The following is a 24,674-nucleotide window of genomic DNA, read 5'->3' as shown; positions in this document are numbered from 1 at the left end:
CACAGTCCGCACTGCAGGGTCAGAGTATTCATCTCAGAACAAGAAAAAGAAAGACACACGGAGAATATACATCGCATGTCATCATACAGGGAGTGGGTGCCTGACACTGAGAAACCTGACTTACTCGGTTCCCTGTTTCGGTGCAGACACGTGTTAGGATCACAACAGAGAAGGAGCCGCTCAGCTAACCGCATGCTGCCTCATCACCCTGTTGTTCGGGCCAATGGTGTGGAACAAAACAAAAGGAGGCTGTCAACCCGGAGCAGAAGCTGTCCTTTGCCAGCTTTTTAAAACCCTGCTCCTGAGAGCGTTCACATTTTTCAAAGACTTAATCAGCAGTAATGCTCGTGAACTCTTGTCAGGTAATCTCCCACCATCGGTCTGGGTGCAGAGACAGGGGTCCCCTTGCCACCCCCCGCCTGCATGGGCGGCACCGGCCTATTTCCCAGGAGAGTGGGGGTACCTCTGCCCACCGGGGGGCAGAGGCAGGATGAAGGGAACCGTGTCAAAGAGACACAGAGCCACAGACGCAGCTTTAGACTCGTGCTGCATGGCAGCCGTGGGTCCCAGGAAACCGCGCCTCCTGGCTGGTGAGTCAGCAGCAACAAAAATCAAAGTGCTCCTTTTCCTTTCCTTTGGAATTTGGAGCTGTTCAAAACAGAATTTCAAAATCATGACACAACTGCCTAATTTCAGAAGCGCTGCTTTTACCGTCTGCACAGAAACAATATACAAAACAGTAATATCCATCTGTGTCTGTGTGTGCGTGTGTAAAACTGGCACGAAGATACAGCTGCATCTAGTAGAAACTGCATACCATGATCTTGGATATTTTATGACCATAATATAAACTACAGATGGCAGATTTGAAAAAACAATCCTCTTGAAATTAAAATGCTGGTCTTCCTAAAGCTCTTAAGGGTCTCTTTTGTGCATACAGCACAGAGACTTCAGACAAGTGTAACAGAGGGAACAACATAAAATTCAACGAGGTAAAGGGCCAGCAGACACCCGCTCGCCTGCCTGCAAGCGATGAGGGACCTGTAGCGTCACAGTGCACCCCGAGAGAGCAAGACAAAGCACAGACCCTACCCTAACCCGATGGGAAAGATGAGGTTTCATGTCCCTGTGCAGTGACAGGGCTCAGCAACACCAGAAGAGATGTTACCAAGGGTGCATCATCAGGGCTCCAAGAAAAAGTATGACATTCACAAAATCAGAAAAAGCTTCACAGTGGAGACAGCATTTTAGACAGTCCTTGAAGGGTGGGCAGATGTCAAACTCTGGGGAGGGAGAAGAGGGGTCAGGCAAGATGAGTAGTCACACAGGCAGAGAGTTCAGCTCAGGCGCTCAGGCGTGTCTGACTCTCTGTGACCCTATGGACCACAGCACACCAGGCCTCCCTGTCCATCACCAACTCCCAGAGTTCACCCAAACTCATGTCCATTGAGCCGGTGATGCCATCCAGCCATCTCATCCTTTGTTGTCCCCTTCTCCTCCTGTCCTCAATCTTTCCCAGAATCAGGGTCTTTTCAAATGAGTCAGCTCTTCGTATCAGGTAGCCACAGTATTGGAGTTTCAGCCTCAGCATCAGTCCTTCCCATGAACACCCAGGGCTGATCTCCTTTAGGATGTACTAGTTGGATCTCCTTGCAGTCCAAAGGACTCTCAACAGTCGTCTCCAACACCACAGTTCAAAAGCATCGATTCTTCACAGAAAAGACGGCAGTATTTCCTGGGCTGTGCCTCAGACACGGATTCTGAGAGAAGCCAATATATGCGCTTACAAAACAGTCCACAGTCAAATAAGTTTGGAAAACACTACCCCTGCCTGGAAATTCACAGTGCACACCTCTCTGAGGAAGCAGCTGTGCAAACCCAAGCCTCCCAAACTCATCTCACTCACTGCAAAGCACATCTGTAAAAGACCAATCGCAAAGTACTGAAACTGAATCTGCGATTTTAAAACTTCCTACGATCAGAAGTCCAGGACCAGGTGACCTCGCAAGCAAATTCTACCAAATATTTGGAGATGAGTTAACACCTGAAACTATTCCAAAAATCTGCAGAGGAAGGAACACTTCCAAACTCACTCTATGAGGCCACCTTCACCCTCATACCAACACCAAAAATACCACGAAAGAACACCTATGGATTCTTATTTTTAGAATGACTTGTATCAGGCAGAACTGGAACAAGGTTAGCAGAGTAAACCTGCGGCATTGTACAAGGCCTCCAACACTGAACTGAGAAACCGGAATTTATGAACGACAGCTGTGCAGGGGTGAACGTGATTTCAGACACGTCATCATACGCTGGGGCTTCAGGGTGAGCGTCCACAGGCAATCAGCACAGTAAGTAATTCATTTCAATAGTGTGTGTACACCTTCTGCCTAAACCTTCCTTTAGCTTCACCCTATGGTACAAAAGAACGAGCTAATACGTAACAGGAGAAACACACTGCTGGTCAGAGAGGACGAGAAAAGCCACAGTGAAGACGGCGCTGTGGGCAATGCGGGACCCCAGGCTGAGGCGGAGACAGGCTGAACACAGGCACCACCTCGCCTCCACTCCTCCCCGAGTCCAACAGGAGCTCCCAAACCTGCAGCTCATTCAAGTCAAAGCTACAGCTGCCTCCATTTTTTGTTTTTAAATATATGTCCATGAGAACTAAATATTCTAAAACAGTATTTTATATTGGAAACAATTCTGATTTAAGCTTGGAAACTCATAATCAGCGTGTTCAGCACCTTATCCCTAAAGGAACTGTACAGGTTCTGCTTCCTTCCTCACTGTACCTGTATCCACTTGTGAGCGCGCGTGCTCATGCACACATATACACACACACACACAGTCTCAAGGCAGCCTTTATCAGAGCAAGTTACCTGTGGCTGGAACTGAGGAACAGGTGGCCCTTGCATTCCTTGTGATTGCTCATCCATTGTCTGAAGCAACAGGAAATTCTGAACTCTGCAAAAAATGTTGAGTCAAACTTTAAATAATGCAATCATTACCATAACACAATTCACACTTGAGATGAGCCCAATGCTTCAAAAATGGCCATTAAGACATTCCCTACTCTCACCTGCCATTTGCTAAATCCAAGCACTGTTTGGCTAACACAAACAGTCATTGTCTCCACTCATTTTCTCAAAAGCAGCAGTTCCTGCTTAGAAAATCCTGTTTTATGCGATGAAATCCTCTCTTCTCCATTATGTTTTACAGATCACAGAGGTTCCCCCACTCCCTCCCCAACAGGAGAAGACAATCACCATGGAAAGCTTCCTGCAGTCATGAGCAATGCTTCAGATTCCCAAATCGCACCTCATCTCCCACTCCACAGACGTTAGCACTTGTGCTCTTCAGGTCCAAATGAACTGCTTCCTGTGATTTCCAGGCCTACGTTTAGAAACCCAGTCCTCCTATGAGGACTTATGCAGACCTTCCTTGTGATTATAAGGCGTCCATCCATTAATTCAGTAAACACAAGCTGAAGACCATACACCAAGTCCTGCACAAGGCTGAAGAACTGAGCTAGAAACGCAACACAGCAAACACCTGTGTCCACCTCTGATTCTACACAACACCAAGAATCTTTAGGCTCTTCATAGCTGTAATTTTATAACTAAAATCTGTGGGTTAAAAAACTAGGGTCCATTAGGATCAACAGATAGAGAAACTAAAACACATTTTCACTTCATTATACCCTTTAAAAACCTGTGAAAAGGTTCTAGACATGGGGCATTTGTATTGCAAATATTTTTCCCATCCCGTGACTTGTCTTTTAAAAACCTTCCCAATGGCATCTTTTAATTAACTTGTTAACTTTTGAAATTTAACAAGTTCTAATTAACCAATCTTTTCCTTTACTACCGTTAATGCTTTTGTATACAAAATGCTTAAATATTTAAGAATCATTTTCCTACTGTATATTCACACACATTATCTTCCAACATAAGCTTTATTGCTCTTTCATATTCCTATCTGCAATTGGCCTGGAATTAAAGTTTTGTACAATGTAAGGTGAAGTCAATATTCAGCTTATTTTTCCACATGGCTATCCAACTGACTTCAAACAATTTACTGCAAAGATTATCCTTTATCTTCCCATGTCTCACTACACTATACCAGCCTCAACATTTATCAAATGACTGCACATATATATACTATACTCATGTCTGGTGTAGTTTTATTATAAAGTCTAGATATATGCCTAATCATATTTCTGATTTTAATATAAAGTTTAGAACCAGCCTATTTGTTTCTACTTAAAAAAAAAAAAAACACACTACTGGGATTTTGATTAGGATTACAAGAACTCTATAGATCAATCTGGAGAGACCTTTCATTTTAATAACACTGGGTCTTCAAACCCATAAACATAGGATATCTTATTAATAGGTTTAATTTCTTTCAAGAATGGTTTTCACTTAACAAACTGGTCTTTCCCATATTTTTTTTCAGGCTATTTCCTAAGTATACCTTGATACTATAAGTGTTTTTATTTCAACTTTCTGATAGTGTACAGAAATACAACTGATTTCTGTATATTGACCCTTTATCTTACAAACCTGCTAAGCTCACTTCATGGTTCAAGTAGATTTTTTTTTGGTAGATTCTTGTCTTATTGCAATGGCTAGAACTGCCAGTACAATGAACAGAATCAAAGGCATCCTTTTCTTGTTCCTATCTGAGGACGAAGGCGTTCAGCCATCTACCACTAAGTATAATGTAAGATGGGCATTTTATAGATGCCCTAATTTATCAGGACGAGATAGTGCCCTTCTATTTTCACTTTGCTGGAAGATTTTATAAAGAAGAGATGTTAGGTTTTTGTCAAATTCTTCTGTGTCTGAACTGATTAAACACTTTTTTTAAATGCTGAATTTTGGTGGCTCATTTGTTTTGAATTTTGAACATTTATTTTGGCAACTGTTCAGCCAATATTTCTGGGATGAACCCCTATTTAGCCATGATATATAATCCTATTTATGTATTGTTGGATTCAAGTTTATATAGTGTTAGATTCAAGGAGGAAGAAGAGGGAAGGAGAATTAGAATCCTGGTAATGAATTAGAATACCTTTTAGTATGAAATCTGAATCACTAAACAATCAAGAAACAATTATTTAAGGCTACACATTAAGGCTACACTGATTATTTAAAATGTGTATAAGCAACAAGGACACTTTTGCAAAAAGGTAGTATAAATTAAACAGTATCTCCAGCTTAGGAAAAGAAAAACTATTACAGGCCAACTACACATCCAAGATGATGTCTTACAACTTATTGCTATTATTCTAATGCAGGACAGATTATTGCTCAAAATTGCACATTTCAGAACATCAAGATATTTTCATTTTTTAAAGCAAGGTGACATCAGAATAAAGACTTTTGAAATTTAAAAAATAAATCTATATCATTAAAACCAGTATTTCACATCTAGTGCCCCATATAATTTACATGAGACAATCCATGGAAAAAAAAAAAAAGGCCTCCTGGTCCAAAACCTCTGTGAAATACTACTTGCTATATGAAGCTCTCTTAGAGGATCATAGTGAATACTAGCACACTAAAGGATCCAAGCAGGCCAGCAGCTAAAACAGGAAACAAACAAAAAACTTCATTTACATTTAACTTATTTAGTCACAAAACACTTTCCTTGTGCAGCATATTTTAATAGTCCACAGCTTGCCTAACTGTAAGAAGATGCTATGAGAAATGAGCTAGATTATAACAAAGTGGGTTTCATCATACCTCCTGATGTGTGCAATGCCTAAGCAAATAAAATTATGAAGAAAAGAAGGCAAAATGAAAAAAATAAATAAAACACAAAAAAAGAAACATAAAATTCAAAGAAATCTTAGAAGTGACTAGCAGTCTGCATCACTGGGAAATCAACTCCCACACCATCCCAGACAAACAGCCCCTGCTTAGTAAAGGAAAGCCTGAGTGAAATTCTCATACTGCACATAAACCTGGTAATACAATGAAGAAGGAGCAAAAAAATTTTCTTTGCATAATATCTAACATGGATCCAGGTGTCACTCGATTCTAACTGCTTCTGTTGAAAAAGAAAATATCAGTGTTTACATGCTGATCTAATATTATCATATTTTCAAAGGCCATATATGCTTATATATTATCTTCCAGGTAACCCCCTCATAAATAAAGACACTCAATGTATAAATGTGAAACACACATTCGGTCTTCTAGTTGTGAGTTCCATGCTGCAGGGACCTGTGTTTGCTGTCCACAGCTCTGTCCACAGTGCTTAGGCCAATGCCTGACACACAATGAGTGCTGAGCGAATATTTACTGAACAAATGAATGAATGTATCGCTATCCAAACATCAGGTAATAACTGCTACAGTTTAATGAGTCTAAAATCAATGGTGAGTAAAATTATGATCCAATTCAACAAATCTGGCAACCAGTCTTCCATCAAAAAAGGCCGCCCAAAGAAGATGCTTCCTGAACTGGGTTTTAAATAAGGAGGAGACACTCACACAGGTTAGATGGGGCAAGGAAGACAGGAAGTCTGGGGAAAGGAAAACACACATCAAAACATCCAAAAGCAGAGCACAACATCATGTAAGTAAAATGAAAACTGGCAAGTGGTGAGAGATAGCTGGGGGAACTCAGGCTAACTTTTATGATACCCCCTTTATTCAACTGCTATCAGAGAGCCAATGCCGTGTTTCAAGCAGCTAAGAGAGGGAAGTGCCCTTTCTGAAATACAATCTTTCCTGCCGTATGACAGAGAGGGGCTCACAACCACAAGACAGACTTGTCAAGAAGCGACAGTAACAATCCAGACAGGAGATGATAAGGGCCCTCACCAAGGTCCTCTGACTTGACCTCAACCAGCATTCAACACAACTATCTCATTTTCTGGAAATGTTCTGGGCCCCATGGACTCTCATATAATCACTCCTTTTTCTGAGTTCTTTTTCCAGTCTAACATGTATGTCCAAGTGCTGTATGATGTGAATCTTCTTGTTTTTTTTTTTAAACCTACATTCTTTCAGGTCATCCTTTCCAGTCCCATGACTTGATTGCTATCCATCTATGATTACTCTGAAATTTATCTCATCTGTTCTGAGTTCTGAACCACAAACACCAATATCCAAATGACCACCTAGTATCTTCACAGTTTTTGAACAGAAGATTCCATCTGCCATTTCTAAAAAAAAAAAAAGTTGCTAAGTTCTTTAATCATCTTTCTCTCCTTATATTATCACCACCTACTCAGCTGATCCAGCCCAAACCTCTCAAATTTCTGCATCTCAGGACCTCTTTATCTGAGAACCCCAAAGACCCCATTTTTTGCTCACGTGGGTCATAAATATCCCTTTTCTCATATTAGAAATCAAAATGGAGAAAAGTTTAAAATACATACTAATTCATTTACAAATAACAGCAATAAATTATTACATGACTGTAACATATTTTTATGAAAAACAGCTATCTTTGCAAATATTAGCTAGAAGAGAAGCACTATTTTACATTTTATTAATTTCTTTAATGTCTATCTTCAGAAAAGAAGCAGCTTCTACATTCAAGTTGTTGAGATGTGTTGTTTTGGCTGAGGTGTATTTTTAAAAATCTGGTCTTACACAGATATAGCCAGAAAACAGAGGTGTTTTTTTCATACCCACTGTGGATATTCTTCTTTAACACTACATCAAACTTGACAAGTGGCAGATTTGTAAAGGTTAACTGCAACATGGACTCTCAAAACTTATCAATGAACTTTTGTACTCTGATGTGAAAGTCTAATGGGCTCTCTTGCCCTCTAAATAGATCCTCTATTCATGCATGATCTTACAACATCCGTGCATGTCACCTGGAAAACTTTAGCTCCTTGAGTTACACAGATCCACTGAATGCTGACCATTTCATTATACAGCATTCATAAACACACTCAATAGTGTCACCACTCATCTCATCAGAAATCTTCAAGTACCAGGAAGATGTCAAGGTCAGAGTGATGAATATAATTTTTCCAAAATTCCAACCTTCACTTTAGAAGTTCAAATTTCACCATGAGGAACAAATAATATCACTTGTTTTCCCTTAAATGACAGGAAAACGTCTACAGAAGTCCCAAGTTTGAGTGTCTGTTTTTGTCTCAAGTGAAAACAGTGTCTGGTGAAAACCTGAGCTGGCCAGTCCAACAACTGCAGAGATGCGCGTCCTCGACGCAACTCCATCTGCTGCCACGAGGCTTCATGTCGCCCTCCCGCTGCACCACGCAGATTACAGGACTTGTGCTCGAAGGTAGAAATGTGATAAAAAATAATACTCTAACTGCTTCATCAAATACAGGTTAAAAGGAAACTCGCCTTTTTTATTACAACTTTATACAGGTAGATAAGACAAGGACTAGCAGTTTGGTACTGCTGCCCCAGTTTGAGCTGAGGCATCTGTGCTTTTGCAAGCTTATTTGTTGTTTAGTCGCTAAGTCGTGTCCAACTCTTTGCGACCCCATGGACTGCAGCATGCCAGGCTTCCCTGTCCTTCACTATCTCCCAGAGTTTCCTCAACTCATGTCCATTGATTCACTGATGCCATCCAACATCCCATCCTCTGTCAGCCCCTTCTCCACCTGCCCTCAACCTTTCCCAGTCTTTTCCAATGAGTCAGCTCCTTGTATCAAATAATGTCTTAGTATTACAAAAATCCTTTGTGCAGACCACAAGAATGAACCTCAAGGACCCCACCCAATTCCAAACCCCCACGGTCCACCAAAGTGGACAGACCACACTTTCCGAAGCTCTGGTCTAGTCAAAAACCTAGAATTCATCCTGACTGTTCCCTTTCCATCATCTCTTTGCTCCCCACTCCAACACATCAGGAGGTACCATTTGCTCTATTTCTAAAAGAAATCTGAAATTTTTCCATGCTCCTCTAGCGCCACTAATACAACCCTACAAGGTATCTCTGTATCTCTGCCAGGGATTACCTTCATATCCTATGAAGTGGCCTCTCTTTCTCCACTATTCTCTTCGCAGGGATATTTGAAAAACACAAATCAACTCCTGATGCTCCCATTGCTCTTGGGTTAAAGTCCCAACTGCTTGCCAAATACTGCAGGGCCCTCCCTGTAAATCATCTCCAGCCACCTCTCCCACAGCAGGTCATCCCAGTCTCTCTCATTAACTCCCTTCCATCAACACGAACCCCTCTTCTGTCCCTGAAACCGCTGGCGTCCTCCCTGGCTTCAGGGCCTCTGTGCTCGCTGTCTCTATGCTAAAAATCCTCTCCAAAGTAGGACCAGACCTCCCCCAGCCCACTTACCTTTCACATCATCACTCTATTCAGGTCTTCTGCTCATTTTTAAAATTTATACTGAGTTGTATGAGTTCTTTATATATTTTTGGAGATTAACCCCTTATCAGACATGTCATTTGCAAATATTTTCTCCCATTCAGTAGGCTCTTTTCATTTTGATTTCATTCTCTGTGCAAAAGCTTTTAAATTTGTTTAGGGTCCATTTATTTCTTTTTGCTTTTGTTTCTCTCACTGGAGGAGATAGATCAAAAACTATATTGCTAAGATCAGTGTCAAAGAACACACTGCCTCTGTTTCCTTCTAAGACTTTTATGGTTTCAGTCCTTACATTGAGGTCTTTAATCTATTTTATTTTTGTATATTGATAAGAAAATTTTCTAATATTATTCATTTACGTACTGCTGACCAGTGTTTGCAACACCATATATTAAAAGAGACTGTCCCTCCCTTATTGTACATTCTCATCTCCTTTGTTATAGATTAACTGACCATATAAGCACGGGTTTATTTCTGGGCTTCCTACTCTAGTCCACTGATTTTTGTGTGTATTTCTGTCCCAGTTCCATACTGTTTTGATTACTGTAACTTTATAGCATAGTCTGAAATCAGACAGCATGATACTTCCAGCTTTGTGCTTTTTTCTCAAGAATGCTTTGGCTATTTGGGGGTCTTTTGTGTGAAAGTGTTAGTCACTCAGTCATGTCCAACTCTGTGTAACCTCATGGACTGTAGACTGGCTTCTCTGTCTATGGGATTTGCCAGGCAAGTATACTGGAGTAGGTTGCCATTCCCTTCTCCAGGGGGATCTTCCAGACCCAAGATCAAAGCTGGGTCTCCTGCATTGCCAGGCAGATTCTTTGCAGTCTGATCACCAGGGAAGCCAACTTTAGGTAGTGTAGTAATACCAAATCTTGTTTTAACAGCATTAATGTCTGTTTTATTTATCCCAGTTTTTGTTGTGGTTCCACACTAATTTTAAAATTATTTGTTCTAATTCTGTGAAAAGTGTCATGGGTATTTTGAATAGGAATTGAATTAGATCTGTATATTGCTTTGGGTAGTATGGACATTTTAACAATATAACTCTTCCAACTCATGAATATGGTATATCTTCCCACCTATTTGTATCATCTTCCATTTTTTTCATCAATATTTTATACTTTTCAAAGTATAGGTCTCTCACCTGCTTAAATTTATTCCTAAGTATTTTGTTCTTTTTGATGGCATTGTACATGGATTTTCATGATTTCTCTTTCTAAAGATAGTTTCATTATTAGTGTACAGAAATGCAACAGACTTCCGGATATTAATCTTGTATCCCGCAACCTTACTGAATTCATTTATTAGTTCTAACAATTTTGGGGTGGAGAATTTTAGGGTTTCTTATATACAATATCATGTAACCTATTGCTTCTTCCCTTCCAGTCTGGGTGCTTGTATTTCTTTTCCTGGGTCTGATGGCAGTGCCTAGCATTTCCAATATTGTGCTAAATAGAAGTGGGTAGAGTGGGCATTATCTTATCCCTGATCTCAGAGGAAAAGCTTTCAGCTTCTCATCACTGAGTATGAAGGAAGCTTCGGGCTGTCATTATGGCTTTTATTATGTTGAGGTGTATTTCCTCTATACCAACTTTGTTGAGAGTTTCTATCATAAATAGATGTTTAAATACTACAAATATTTTCATGTAGATCCACCACCTCAGTACACATTAAAGTAAAACAATCTTCCCATATTCTTGTGTGTAGTCACATATTTTGCAGAAAAGAAAACTACAAAATTAGGAATCTGAATCTCAAGATATAAAAGCTGAGTGACAAACTATTTTTATGCAGTTGTGTCTGCCAGTGAACTGAAATTTCATAATTCACATGACCCTGGTAAGAAAATTATTAAAAATCAAAATACTATGTATATAATAATAAATAATACAGCCCTCAGGGACACAGTATGATATGGCCATCTTAATTTAAACACTGAAACACTTACAGCACCATTCCCTAAGTGAAAATAATACCTTTCCTAGTTCCCATACTTTAATAAATGTGTTAAATACAAAGCCCTGAGACAGTTAGAAGGAAATTAAATCATGCTAACTATATACTTTTTTCTGCATAATACTTGAAATAAATACCTTCAGTTAATATATTCATCTTAGACAAAATCTTCAACAAAATGAGAATCTTTATTATCTGCAGACATCCTCAATGAATTTCACCTTTAAAAATTTTTAATTTTTACAGATACTGACTTAAAAATCATACATTTCAAAACACAAACCTGACTTTTTGTCAACTATAAAATATAGTACTGAAACATATGTAATAGAATATAAAAAGATGAGACTTAAATATTTATTTGTAAGAAAATCATTTAGTGAATTTTACTTGTGATCATGATGTTGGTCAAAAAACCTAGCTTAGCCATTAAATTTTAAAAAGGTAATTATAGTTAAAGGATGCTGAGCTAAAGAAAAATATTTCCTTCATTCTGCAACAAAAATTACCTAACAATGAAGACATAAAGGCCAGTCAATCTTGCAATCTTTCAATTCTAACTTAAAGCTTTAGCAAATCCAAATCATAATAATGGATATGTATTGGTTCTGTTCATTAAAAATCTTTCTCCTTCTGTTTCCACACACATATTTTGACAGTTTCATCACTACCCAGGTTCTCTGCAACCAATGTAGACCTAGTACAAAATCCTAAATATTAAACTATGTAGCAGCAATCTGAAGACAGATTTAAGATAAACAATGATCAATTATATGGTTCCTTCTCTAACTAACATATACTTTTCATTTTACTAAAGACTTCAGAAGTTATTTCCTGCTACTCATTACAGAACTTTTAAAAAAGTATTCTCAACAAAGGCAAGTTAAAAATTGCAATCCAAGTATAAATAATAAAATAATAGCACTGGGGAAAAAAAAGTAGATCTAATTCTAGTTTTAAATCGAACACTACAGTTTCATTCATAAAGCAGAATGTCCTATTTTAACATTGTGTATAGTTTATAGGCACAAAGAAATGACATTAGAAATAAATATAAAACATGTTGAATATTACTGATAAAGAAATACAAATTTAAACAATGACAAAGTATGCAATTGCTAACCTTTCAAAATGACACATATTTTTAAATTACATGTAATGCTTACATATATGTAATAACCTTTCTAGAAAGCAAAACAGAAATAAACATTAATAATCATTCATACCCTTTTACTCAGTACTCTTAATCCCACAACTCAGTCCTAAAGAAATAAATCAGTGACTGAATTCTGGATTACATACAAGAATGTATATTAAAAGACATTTATCAAAAAGGAAAACTATGAACAACATAATGGTCCAACAATAAGAAAATGTCTCAATAAATTATAGTAAATACAGAAAATGGAACCCTAGACTGACCAAAAGTTAATAAAAATTGCAATGATAGTTAAAGATGTACCCAATACAATGTGAAACGAAAAAGCAAGATTCAGAGACAACTTCCATGTTGCTGCTGCTGCTGCTGCCGCTAAGTCAATTCAGTCGTGTCCGACTCTGTGCGACCCCACAGACGGCAGCCCACGAGGCTCCCCCGCCCCTGGGATTCTCCAGGCAAGAACACTGGAGTGGGTTGCCATTTCCTTCTCCAATGCATGAAAGTGAAAAGTGAAAGTGAAGTCGCTCAGTCGTGTCCAACTCTTAGCAACCCCATGGACTGCAGCCTACCAGGCTCCTCCGTCCACGGGATTTTCCAGGCAAGAGTGCTGGAGTGGGGTGCCATTGCCTTCTCCGAATTTCCGTGTTAGGTATACTCAAAGTATGCTGTTTTTATCACTAACAATTAGACAATCATGCACTTGTTTAAGCTAACTATCTTACCAAAATATCAGCCAGATGAGGGTAGGAAATTGTCTATTCTATACATCACTGCACCCCCTTGATACCCGGCACGGAATTAAACATACAGTGAATATATAGTCATCTATAATTCTAATATTAATTCATAACATATTAAATCAAAAATAGCAAGTTACATAAGTATCTTAACAGTTGTTGTTCTCTTTTTTAAAGTACATTTGAATTACATGTATGGGTATAAAAAATAATACAGGCAAACTCCACTTCCATAATGGCCAAAGGACAATTCAGAGAATCCCCTACCCCCAGGAGGACAGTTAGTTATACATATGCTTTTTAATCTACTATAAAGCATCACAGTTTGGAAACAGGGAAGTTAAAGGACCAGTACCTGAAGGGTGGAGGAAAACCCAGATATGGGGGTCTACTATCTGGGCACTCCCCACTGAGCACTGGGGCTGCAGAGCACTCCCCACCCCTGCAGACGAGAGCACCAGTGCAGTCCACAGCTCCCCACCAGGCCTTGGCGACACCCCCGCCAGTGGGCTGGGACGACCTTCAGGGCATTACATCCCCTGAAACTGGACTGAGGTCATCTCTGAGAGAATGGGCTTCCCAGGTGGCTCAGGGGTAAAGAATCCGCCTGTAATTCGGGAGACAGGGGTTCGATCCCAGGGTCAGGAAGATCCCCTGGAGGAGGGAATGGCCACCCATTCCAGTACTCTTGCCTGGAGAATCCCAAGGACAGAGGAGCCTGGTGGGCGACAGTCCATGGGGTCGTAGAACCGGACATGACTGAGCGACTAAGCACGCAGGTACACACACAGAGCTAAACCCCCAGGCACCCGGCAGAAACGCCTGCAAACACACCCTGGAGAAAGAGATTGTCTCAGGCTTCAGATCACTTCCACTATCAATCTTAAACATAGAATTTCAGACAGGTAACAAAAAATAATCAGGCACTCTAGCAAACAAGACCACACAGACAAAACCCAGCACGGAACAGACAGGATGAAAGCTCTCTCGGAGAGAAGGCAGAAGGCGCAGGAAGCAAGCACAAATGCGACGGCGGACATTTGGCAGACATTTAAGTGAGTGTTATCGGCATGAGCCAACAGATAAAAGTGACAGCAGGGCTGAACACGTGAAAACCACCACGTGAACAGAAGGCTACGTGGAGATAAAGCGCTGTGAGGTTCCTCTTAGAATGTCTGGGAAAGAGAAAGGTACAAATTAACACTATCTTTACCTTGCTAGTCTATATATCTTGTCTAACACTTATGTTAGCACTTTTTTCATTGTAGTATAATTTATATACAGGAAAATTTCCATTTTCCTGTAAGATTTTCATACATTTTGACAAATTTAGCCTTGTTAACTGCCACCAGAAACAAAATGAGAAGGTCTGTCGGCCCATACAATTCTCTGTGTCCCTTCACAGTCAAGCGCCCCCCCATTCCTGGCAACCGCTCATCTGTATTCCGTCCCTTCCTTTCCCCTTTGCCAGGAGAGCGTGCGGATGGAGCCACCCGGAACGCAGTGCTCTGAGCTGGGCCTCCTCTGCTCAGCCCAGTGTCCCTGAGACACGTCTGTGCTGCTGCAGTCTGCTCAGCCGTTCTGCTCGCTTACCCATTCTCTAAGCAAGGGCATCTGTCTTGTTTTCCAGCTCTGGGAAGTTACAAATAAAGCCATGGTAAACATCTGCGTACCGGTTCACACTAAGTTTTCACTTTACACAGGTAAATATCTAGCAAAGAGATTACCTGGGTAACGTTAAGATTTTAATAAAGCTGCTTGCAAAACAGAAGGTCTTTATCTGGTATGCTGAGAAGTAAGAAAACGAACAGTACCTGCTACCAGTCTGCGTTCCGCACAGCTCCCTGCGGTCTCAGTGAGTGGCTCCTTCCTCATTCATTCTTTGTTTACTCTAGGGAGATCATCGTAAAAGACAGGGTATCGTATTTGCCTACAGGATTTGTATTTCTGTCAAGTCATCATGTGGGAAACAAGGAAATAAGAGAGAGAATTTCTAATTAAAATTATGGCAAACTGAGAAATGTGTTGAACCTTTCGCTTTTCTGGAAAGGCAGACATTACTGCCCCGTGATTATTCACTGACTCAGAACTGGCCTAAAATAAAATAGATAATAGGGTGTGAAAGAATGTAAGTGCTGTATTTTCACACTGAACATTGAGCCCAGTATGAGGACAGTTTGTTTATAAATTCCTATTCCTACTCCTATAAAATGCATACGCTTGCTGACTAGTCAATAGGAGTGAAATATGGAAAAAAGTAGAACACAGCCAGCCAGGGATATGTTTAAGTAGTAAAATATAAACTTTCTGGATACGGAGTAATTTACGGTGAACTTTTTTTCAAGAAAGTGAAAAGAAGAAAAGTTCAGTACACTCGGTCAATACGTCCTTCTCTGAACTAAATCTTTTTAGGGCCACTGCTACACTTCAAACATGCTCCCGAAAACATCTGAAAAGAAGGGTTCGACACGAGAAGGCAGAGAAGCGTCCACTGAAAAATCATTTTAACGTTGTTTTTTGGTAAAGAATCACTGAAAAGTAACAAAACAAAGGTTGAGATAATCAGGGCCAACGTTTTCATTATGGTTCTTGTGACACCTGCTGGTTTGATCTTATCTTCGTCCCTAATATACATCCATGTGTGAGACAGAAGCATTTTATATACAAACTCTGTAGCACATGAAACAGAATCCTGAGATTAATCAAGGGACCAAAGAACCAAAAACGTAATGAGCACACGTCAGCCAACTAATCACTTCTCACAGCCACTGAGTTACTGAAATCAGTGTTGCTGGGTTTACTAGAAGTCACTTCCCAATGAATTTAAGTGAAAACAAGCTGTCTGTGACGGAATACTTTGATTCTACCTTATTATTTAATTCTGATACTAAAGTTACATTTTTAACCTTCAACTGCAAAAGACAGTAGAGCATGCTATTAGAATTCAAAAATGCCAAAAAGTAAACGTCTTCAAATATATTATCTAGGATAATTTCCTGGTTTGTTTTCAGCAAGTCCAATATTGTGTCTTTGTAAAATAAGATAACACACATCCCTAACTAAGTCAGTCCTCAAATTTTTACGCCCTTCCCTTCCTCCTCCTCTCTCCTAAATCCATTATAAAATATGATGTCAGAGGTTTATGATCACAGCTACCACTGCACCACAGTCTTTACTGCTGATCACATCGGAGATCACGCAAAACACCTGAGTGTATGAGAACCTCCAGATGAAAGAAACTCTTCAGGATTATAAAACTGTAATAGAACTGCAAGGAAAAAGGTTTTCTGACACTGGATTTCATAATGCTAAAAAACGCTTCATTCCAGTTGACTCACCCTCTGAATAAATATATCAAACCTGAAAAAAATTAAGTTTCTTCTTCCTAGGATCTTTGCTGTTTCATACCGCTAACATTAAAAAAAAAAAAAAAAAGTAATGTCTCTAAAGAAAAAGAAATACTCCAGTAAGTCATCTTTTTACTTGCTACTTTTTCCCTAGTTCAGCAAATCTAATAAGCAACAGGCTCCACACACCACCATTCAGTAGAGGCTGGATTAATTCAAACCCAAGACGGTGCTCAAGGATACATAAGACGAAGTCAGACAATGTGCAGTGTAGGTTGCGAGTAAACACATTTCCTTCACTTCTTAAATATGCATTGATGCAGCAAAGAGTTGCTTAAACCTAAATGAGACTTACTTTCTAACAGCCCGTTCTGAACAGAACCAGTCCTGAATGCAGCCTGTGAATCAGTTCTCAGCCGTAGCTGGCTACCAGGTCTGTGCTGTTGCTGCTGTTCAGCTGTCTGGCCCACCGCCCTGATTCCCAGCCCCTGATTCCAGCTGATCAGTCTGGAGTGGGACCTGTATCTCTCCGCTGAACAATATACACAAAAGGTACACAGAGGAGGACGGTGCACGACTTGGTTTGTGAACTACACGGTGTTAGAACCTAACAGGCTATGTCCCACTTTGCCCTGGTGTCCGGGGCATCACTGCAGCTGGGGTGACCAGCTCTCTGGCCACCAAACCTGCCCTGCAGGCCGGGCCCACCAACCGGGCTGCGTCAGACACGGCAGACAGGCGGCTCACGCTCCTCTGTGTGAGTCTTAACTGGACCCAAACAGAAAGAAAAGGGGGGTGGGGGGTGGTGTGGTTATTCCAGGACACTGACCAGTGATCTGGGGAGGAGTGGGAGGTGGGGGTGGTGGACGGGGCAGGGTGGAGTAACCCCAGTAGGAGCTCCAGACTCTCTCAGGTGGATTTCTGTTATTAACATGTTATTATTGTATGTTTGCCTTTTTTAAGTAAAATTAGAAGGAACATAAACACCTCTCAGCACACACAGAAGTCTCTTCTGAATGTCTTCCCCCTCCCTATTTAAAACAGATCTAAACGGATCATCCATTGGTTTCAAAACCATGTATTAGGATCTAATTCCCTAAATTACAATGTTTGGAAGAGTCATGTCAGACCATACTTACAAATGAAAATCTGAGTTTGATTTTTAAAACAACAAGTAAGTATGTCTAAGCTGTTGAGCCTAAGAGCCATCACGCATCTTCCTTTCTGTGGGTTCAGCCCAGCGACCGGTCAGGGCTAAGACGTGCGCTCCTCTCTTGAGCCCTGGATGGGTCGCCAGGGTGCACCCACCGCTGCGTTCCTGGAGAGGACCTCTAAGAAAGGCTCGGGGAAGGAAATCAGGAGAGAGGCAAGAGCAAGGAGGAGGAAGGCGCGGGAAGAAGGGAGGCCAGCGAGGCAGCGAGGCCTGGTCTAGGCTGCACCAATGCTGCTTTTCCCGGACCCAGGGGTGGGGCGCGGGCGGCCCTCCCATCCTTTCAGCTGCAGGCCTGTCCTGATGGGGAAGTGTTCCGGGAATGGGGGCCGCAGTCCTCAGCAGCCCTCACTGTGGTCCCCACTCCCCGGACAGGGCTCTCGGGCTCAGAGGCGCAGCAAGAGTGGCCAAGCGAACAGGAACCCCATTCTCGGTGGAGACGGAAGCACAGCACACACTCCTGCTGCCCTCGGGCAGCAAGGTCCCCGAGTGCTGGGGTGTCCTGTGTGGCTTCTCCAACCTCCTCCAGCGCAGGAGGAGCTGGACTTGGGTCACGTTGGGGAGACCTTCACTCCCAGTCAACTGTTTCTGTTAGAAGATGCCAAGTTTTCACTCTCTTTGTATCACGCAACACATGTGCCCCCCAAAATAACCATGAGAGCAACTGACACCCCAGGATCATGGCTCCAGAAACCAGGCTCATGAGGCGCGGACCCAGACGAACATGAACCGCAATAAGCTGACCCGCAGGTGCTCCAGCGTGGATGCGGGTGCACACCGCACCATCTATTTCAGTTCAGTTCAGTTCAGTTCAGTCGCTCAGTCATGTCCAACTCTTTGCGACCCCATGAATCGCAGCACGCCAGGCCCCTCTGTCCATCACCGACTCCCGGAGTTCACTCAAACTCAAAGCCATCGAGTCCGTGATGCCATCCAGCCATCTCATCCTCGGTCGGCCCCTTCTCCTCCTGCCCCCAATCCCTCCCAGCATCAGAGTCTTCTCCAATGAGTCATCTCTTCGCATGAGGTGGCCAAAGTACTGGAGCTTCAGCTTTAGCATCATTCCTTCCAAAGAAATCCCAGGGTTGATCTCCTTCAGAATGGACTGGTTGGATCTCCTTGCAGTCCAAGGGACTCTCAAGAGTCTTCTCCAACACCACACTTCAAAAGCATCAATTCTTTGGCGCTCAGCCTTCTTCACAGTCCAACTCTCACATCCATACATGACCACAGGAAAAACCATAGCCTTGACTAGATGGACGTTAGTCGGCAAAGTAATGTCTCTGCTTTTGAATATGCTATCTAGGTAGGTCATAACTTTTCTTCCAAGGAGTAAGTGTCTTTTAATTTCATGGCTGCAGTCACCATCTGCAGTGATTTTGAAGCCCTCCAAAATAAAGTCTGACACTGTTTCCACTGTTTCCCCATCTATTTCCCATGAAGTGATGGGACCAGATGCCATGATCTTAGTTTTCTGAATGTTGAGCTTTAAGCCAACTTTTTCACTCTCCTCTTCAATTTCACACAAGGATTACCATCTCTGAGAGCCTAAATGGACTTTGGAAATCAATGGCGGGGAGAGAAATGATTATAAACGCAGTGTGAATGCATGCAAACTTCATATTATTTTATTCTAAAAGCACTTGCGGTCCAAATGTGCCGAGTCCAGCTCAAAACCAGAAGCAGCCACAAGATTTTTTTGCAACAAATTTTTGTTTCTGTTTTTTTCCTTCACCCTCTTCCCTCCTGACGAGAGAGTGACATTAGCTAGGAGGGAGACTGGGGAGAATACTGCTCCCCTCCACCACCCAGGCCCCCAAGACTCCCGGCCAGACCAGCCTGGTGGAACCATCCCAGCAAGACATTCCCAGCGGAGACTGCCTGGGAGGCTATTCCAGTGAGACCCCTGGTGAGCAGGTGCCAGGGAAGGTGGGGGGCGAGGAGTGCACACCACGCTCCAGAGGTGCGACCATCATCGGCGTCCAGCCCAAGATCACACCTTCCTGAGCATGGAGCCTCCACACAGATTTCGGCACCTTCCCTGAGACTGGCAGGGGAACGCCAGGCTCCCGGGGTGCCCAGGCAGCCCTCCGAGTGAACAGAGGTGGAGGCCGCGTTGGTTCGTGCTCCCGAGGACACCAGAACCTGAGCAGGAAAACTGATACGTGTGAACACCCGGCTCCTGTGTGTGCTGGGGCAGCCAACGCGGACTGCAGCACTGCTGAGGCCACGCCTGAGCTATTTCTGGTCTGGAAGGAGGCCTGGCGCAAGCACCTCTGACTTTCCACATTCAGCCAGGGAGAGTCAGCAGCCCGGAGGCCTGAGACGGATGATTGTAACCAGGTGTCCTCAGACGTGACATTTCAGCTCGGGGCTGAAGCTAAACCACGCTGTTCTCTGCACTGCCACGAGGGTTATTAAAAGCCCTGCTGAACAAAGGGCTCTCCCAGGCTGATGACTCCCAACCGGCAGGGCCGCACACCAGTCTCGTCTCTGCTGCACTCTGAAACGAAGCTTCAGGCTGACCTTCCCACGCTCCCTGTCTGCGGCCCAGGAGGGTAGGTGCACCGCCCAGTCCTGCTACTTCCTCAAGGCTCACACAGCCCCGAGGAGACACCGTGCCTGCCAGGGCCACTTGCCCTCTCCCAGCAGAGTATCAACAGGGTGAGATTCAGACACAGGAGAGACAGAAGCATAAAAAAGCTGTGCCCAAAAACCGAAGGCAGGAGAAGGGAACAACAGAGGACAAGATGGCTGGATGGCATCACTGACGCCATGGACATGAGTCTGAGTTAACTCCTGGAGTTGGTGATGGACAGGGAGGCCTAGCGTGCTGCAGTGCATGGGGTCGCAAAGAGTCGGGCATGACTGAGTGACTGAACTGAACTGAACAAGAAAGACAGAGGCTTTTTTTTTTCAGTGGCAGCCAATTTCATAGCATGTTAGTGAAGGATTCTGTGAAGGAATTCAGTCACTTAAGTCTGATGATCTAAAGCAGGGACTGGCACCCTTGTTCAGCGAAGGGCCAGAAAGCAAACATGTCCAGGCTCACAAGCTGGTATCAGTCACTGAACCCTGATAGCAAAGCCACCATGGACCATCCGCCAAGCAATAGGGGGCAGTGTTCTCGTGTAACCTCATTCAGGACAACCAGCTGGGGCCACATTTGGCCACAGGCCATAGTCTGCCCATCCCTGAGCTAAAGCACATATCTGTCACACTTTGGCTCAGTGAACATCCAGTACCTGGGAAATACTGCATTGGCGCTTTTAATCTGAAACCCTCTCCGGTAACCTTGGAGCCTGCCCACTCCACTAAGTACTCCACTACATACTCTGGGTTTATCAAAGGAATAAAGTCAACCAATGAGATAAAACAGGATACAGACCTATTACATTCATACTAAAGTTAAAACCGACCTTCCCTGGCGGCTCAGTGATAAAGAACCACCTGCCAATGCAGGAGACCCGGGTTCGATCCCTGGGTCGGGAGGACCCCCTGGAGAAGGAAATGGCAATCCCCTCCAGTGTTCTTGCCTGGAGAATCCCATTGACAGAGGAGCTGGGCAGGGTCCACGGGGTCACTAAGAGTCAGGTACAAGTAAGCACCACCACCGCAGACTGAACTGTTGTGTGGCTGCCCCACAGGGTTAATTCTGGTAGGACTCACTTCTGCTACTCCCCCCCTACCACAATGGAGATACAACCCTCTTCCACTAAAACCCCACAGATTAATAAAATAACATACAATAAACCATAGTCTGTACATCACAGACCACAAGAGTTACAACGTAAAAACTAGGAATCACAACAACTCAACATTTAATGAGTTTAACATTCAGAAAACTAAGATCACGGCATCTGGTCCCATCACTTCATGGGAAATAGATGTGGAAACAATGGAAACAGTGTCAGACTTTATTTTGGGGGGCTCCAAAATCACTGCAGATGGTGACTGCAGCCATGAAATTAAAAGACGCTTACTCCTTGGAAGAAAAGTTATGACCAACCTAGATAGCATATTCAAAAAAAGAGACATTACTTTGCCGACTAACGTCCATCTAGTCAAGGCTATGGTTTTTCCAGTGGTCATGTATGGATGTGAGAGTTGGACTGTGAAGAAGGCTGAGCGCTGAAGAATTGATGCTTTTGAAGTGTAGTGTTGGAGAAGACTCTTGAGAGTCCCTTGGACTGCAAGGAGATCCAACCAGTCCATTCTGAAGGAGATCAGCCCTGGGATTTCTTTGGAAGGAATGATGCTAAAGCTGAAGCTCCAGTACTTTGGCCACCTCATGCGAAGAGTTGACTCACTGGAAAAGACTGATGCTGGGAGGGATTGGGGGCAGGAGGAGAAGGGGACGACCGAGGACGAGATGGCTGGATGGCATCACGGACTCGATGGCTGTGAGTCTGAGTGAACTCCGGGAGATAGTGATGGACAGGGAGGCCTGGCGTGCTGCGATTCATGGGGTTGCAAAGAGTCGGTCACGACTGAGCAACTGAACTGAATCCACTGAGTTAAAACAGAAGTAATCTCTGTTAAACTTGATGTCCGTTACGACTTGTTTCTAAACACGTTAAAAATATAAAAGATACTAAGGGATACACCAAATAAAATAATATCAAAGGCACCACACCCCTCTAAGCCTAAAAAGCACTGTATGCGTGCATGTTAGTTGCTCAGTCGTGTCCGACTCTCTGTGACCCTACGGACTGCAGCCCCCAGGCTCCTCTGTCCATGGGATTCTCCAGGCAAGAATACTGGAGTGGGTAGCCATGCCCTCCTCCAGGAGATCTTCCCGACCCAGGGATTGAACCCGAGTCTCCTGCATTGCAGGCAGATTCTTTCCCATCTGAGCTACCAGGGAAGCCCAAAACAAAATACTACATAAAATTTATGACTGGGACCTCCCCAGTGATCCAGTGGCTAAGACTTCCCACTCCCAACTGAGGGGCCCAGGTTTGACCCCTGGCTGGGAAACAAGATCCCGTATGCCACAACTAAGACTTCACAGGCCACAACTAAAGATTCCGCACGCCACACTGAAGAGCGAAGATCCTATCTGCCCAAATTGAGCCAGTGCAACCAAGTAAATATTGTTTAAAAAAAAAAAAAATTCATGACTATCCCTTTACTGTTTACCTAATAGAAAACACAGCAAAAACTTTCTACTGATTTAGAAAAGTCAATATTCTGACAACTCCCACTTGCTGGAAAGAAAACAAAATTTAAAAAAAGAAACCATTCTTCTCTTCTTGGGCCAATCTTCTAATAAATGATAGGAAGAAAGAAAACAAAACACTTTCAGAAAAAAAAAAATGCTGAATCTCTAAAAGTATAATTATAGTGATAATTATTCATTTAGAAAAATTATTAGTTTAATTCTAGCATTCCAGAAAACAGCATACTCAATAAACACAGGTTTTATTAAAGCCTAAGTCATTCAAAAAGCCTTAAAGAAAACTAATGGCATAAAAACTCCTCATCTCTGACAGTTCAAGTGGGCTTGCTCGCCTTTTGAGAAAGTTTCAGTGAGTGGACGTAGGAAGACTGAAGCATGCTGAAATTCGGACGGGTCTTGTGAGTCTGCCACGTCTGCCGCAGCGGACAGAAACCTCCAGAGACCGCCCGGAACCTGCCTCCACTCCAGGGTTGCACGGTGGATTTGGACGGCAATCCTCAGCACTGGGGGTGCGCGAGGGCGTTGCTGGGTATCTTGTATGCATCTCCAGAAGAACTTGGTGCTACGGTAATATTCTCATCAGAACACTGTCTTCTGGATTCATCCGAGTTAAGCAGGGGACAAGCACTTTCGGAAATAGCGCGTAGGAAAGAATTATTGGTGGTGCTGGGAATGGTGCATTTTATGTGTCGGGTTGACTGGGTCACAGCTGCCTGGGTCTTCGGTTGGACATGATTTCTGAGCATCCGGGAGAGAGTTTCTTGCGGAGGCTGGAGTCTGAGCGCGCAGTTAAGCCACCTGTCCGCCCACACGCACGCCGGACCCCAGTGCGGGGGAGCATCGCCCACCCTTCCAGGCCCGCGGAGGACAGACAGGTGGGGATAGGAGGGCATCCCAGAGCTGCAGAGCCTGAGCCCTGGCCCGGCAGGGACTGCCCCGCCGCACGAGGGGTCCTCAGGCCTGCAGACTCGCCCGCACCCATGCTGCTGGTTCAGGAGCCTCCGGCCTCGGATACAACACCACCACCGCCAGCTCCTCTGGGTCTCCAGCTTGCAGATGGCAGACCTGGGGCACCCAAGCCTCCGTGACCACACGAGCCGATTCCTCACGACAGCTCTCTCTACACGTGTGCATCTGTATGTGTGTGTGAGTGGGTACAGAGCTAGATACGTGGCAGGCTACATATTAAGGTAACCACATGTACAGAGAAAGGTATAACTGGAGTGCGTGTTTATATACATATCCTCTTGGTTCGGTTTCTCTGGAGAACACGGACTAATACAGCACTGTGCTCTTAACAAATTAACACGTCTGTCTGTACTGTGACGGCCATATGGATCAAGTAATTTAAGTAAACACAAAACGATGACACTCACCCCTTCTTTTTCTTAAATCAGTGGAATCTAAACTTTAAATTTTAAATGATACAAATTCTTTATTCATTCTAACAACTTCTTAAGACACATTCAAAGCCGTTTAACTGAGTCCTTACATTTTCTATTTTTTAAAAGTGTATCATCAGCGCTTAGTAGCTATTCTGAGCGGAGCCCCTCCAGGAATGAATAAAATAAATTTCAGTGGCTGGTCCCTAGAGAATAAATATTTTGAAATATCTTAAAACATAAAATCTGACTTCATCTTAAAAGCCCTTAACGTTCATCTGACTGTTTAAAGAGGACTGTAAGTGGGTCATAGGATATGTGTTCCCACACGAAGATCTGTATACAAATTGTTCCCTGGAAAGAATG

At 43.0% G+C, this 24,674-nt stretch overlaps 1 protein-coding gene across 4 annotated transcripts in view; it reads right to left on the bottom strand.

Annotated features, from left to right (window-relative positions):
- The window catches only part of NEK7 (NIMA related kinase 7), a 137,655-nt gene that overhangs the window by 80,864 nt on the left and 32,117 nt on the right, over window positions 1-24,674 (bottom strand). For 3 of the 4 annotated variants that reach the window (XM_018060813.1, XM_018060815.1, XM_018060814.1), the window contains exon 2: window positions 2,886-2,970. In XM_018060813.1, the coding sequence (XP_017916302.1) occupies window positions 2,886-2,942 (57 nt within the window). In that variant the 5' untranslated portion in view covers window positions 2,943-2,970. Of the gene's footprint in view, window positions 1-2,885; window positions 2,971-15,001; window positions 15,288-24,674 lie in introns of those variants that run through there. The other variant, XM_005691057.3, reaches the window with a different exon arrangement.

The sequence above is a fragment of the Capra hircus genome, chromosome 16, assembly GCF_001704415.2.
Source record: "Capra hircus breed San Clemente chromosome 16, ASM170441v1, whole genome shotgun sequence".
In the NCBI taxonomy this organism is placed as follows: Eukaryota; Metazoa; Chordata; class Mammalia; order Artiodactyla; family Bovidae; genus Capra; species Capra hircus.
This window is presented reverse-complemented; position numbering and strand designations above follow the sequence as displayed.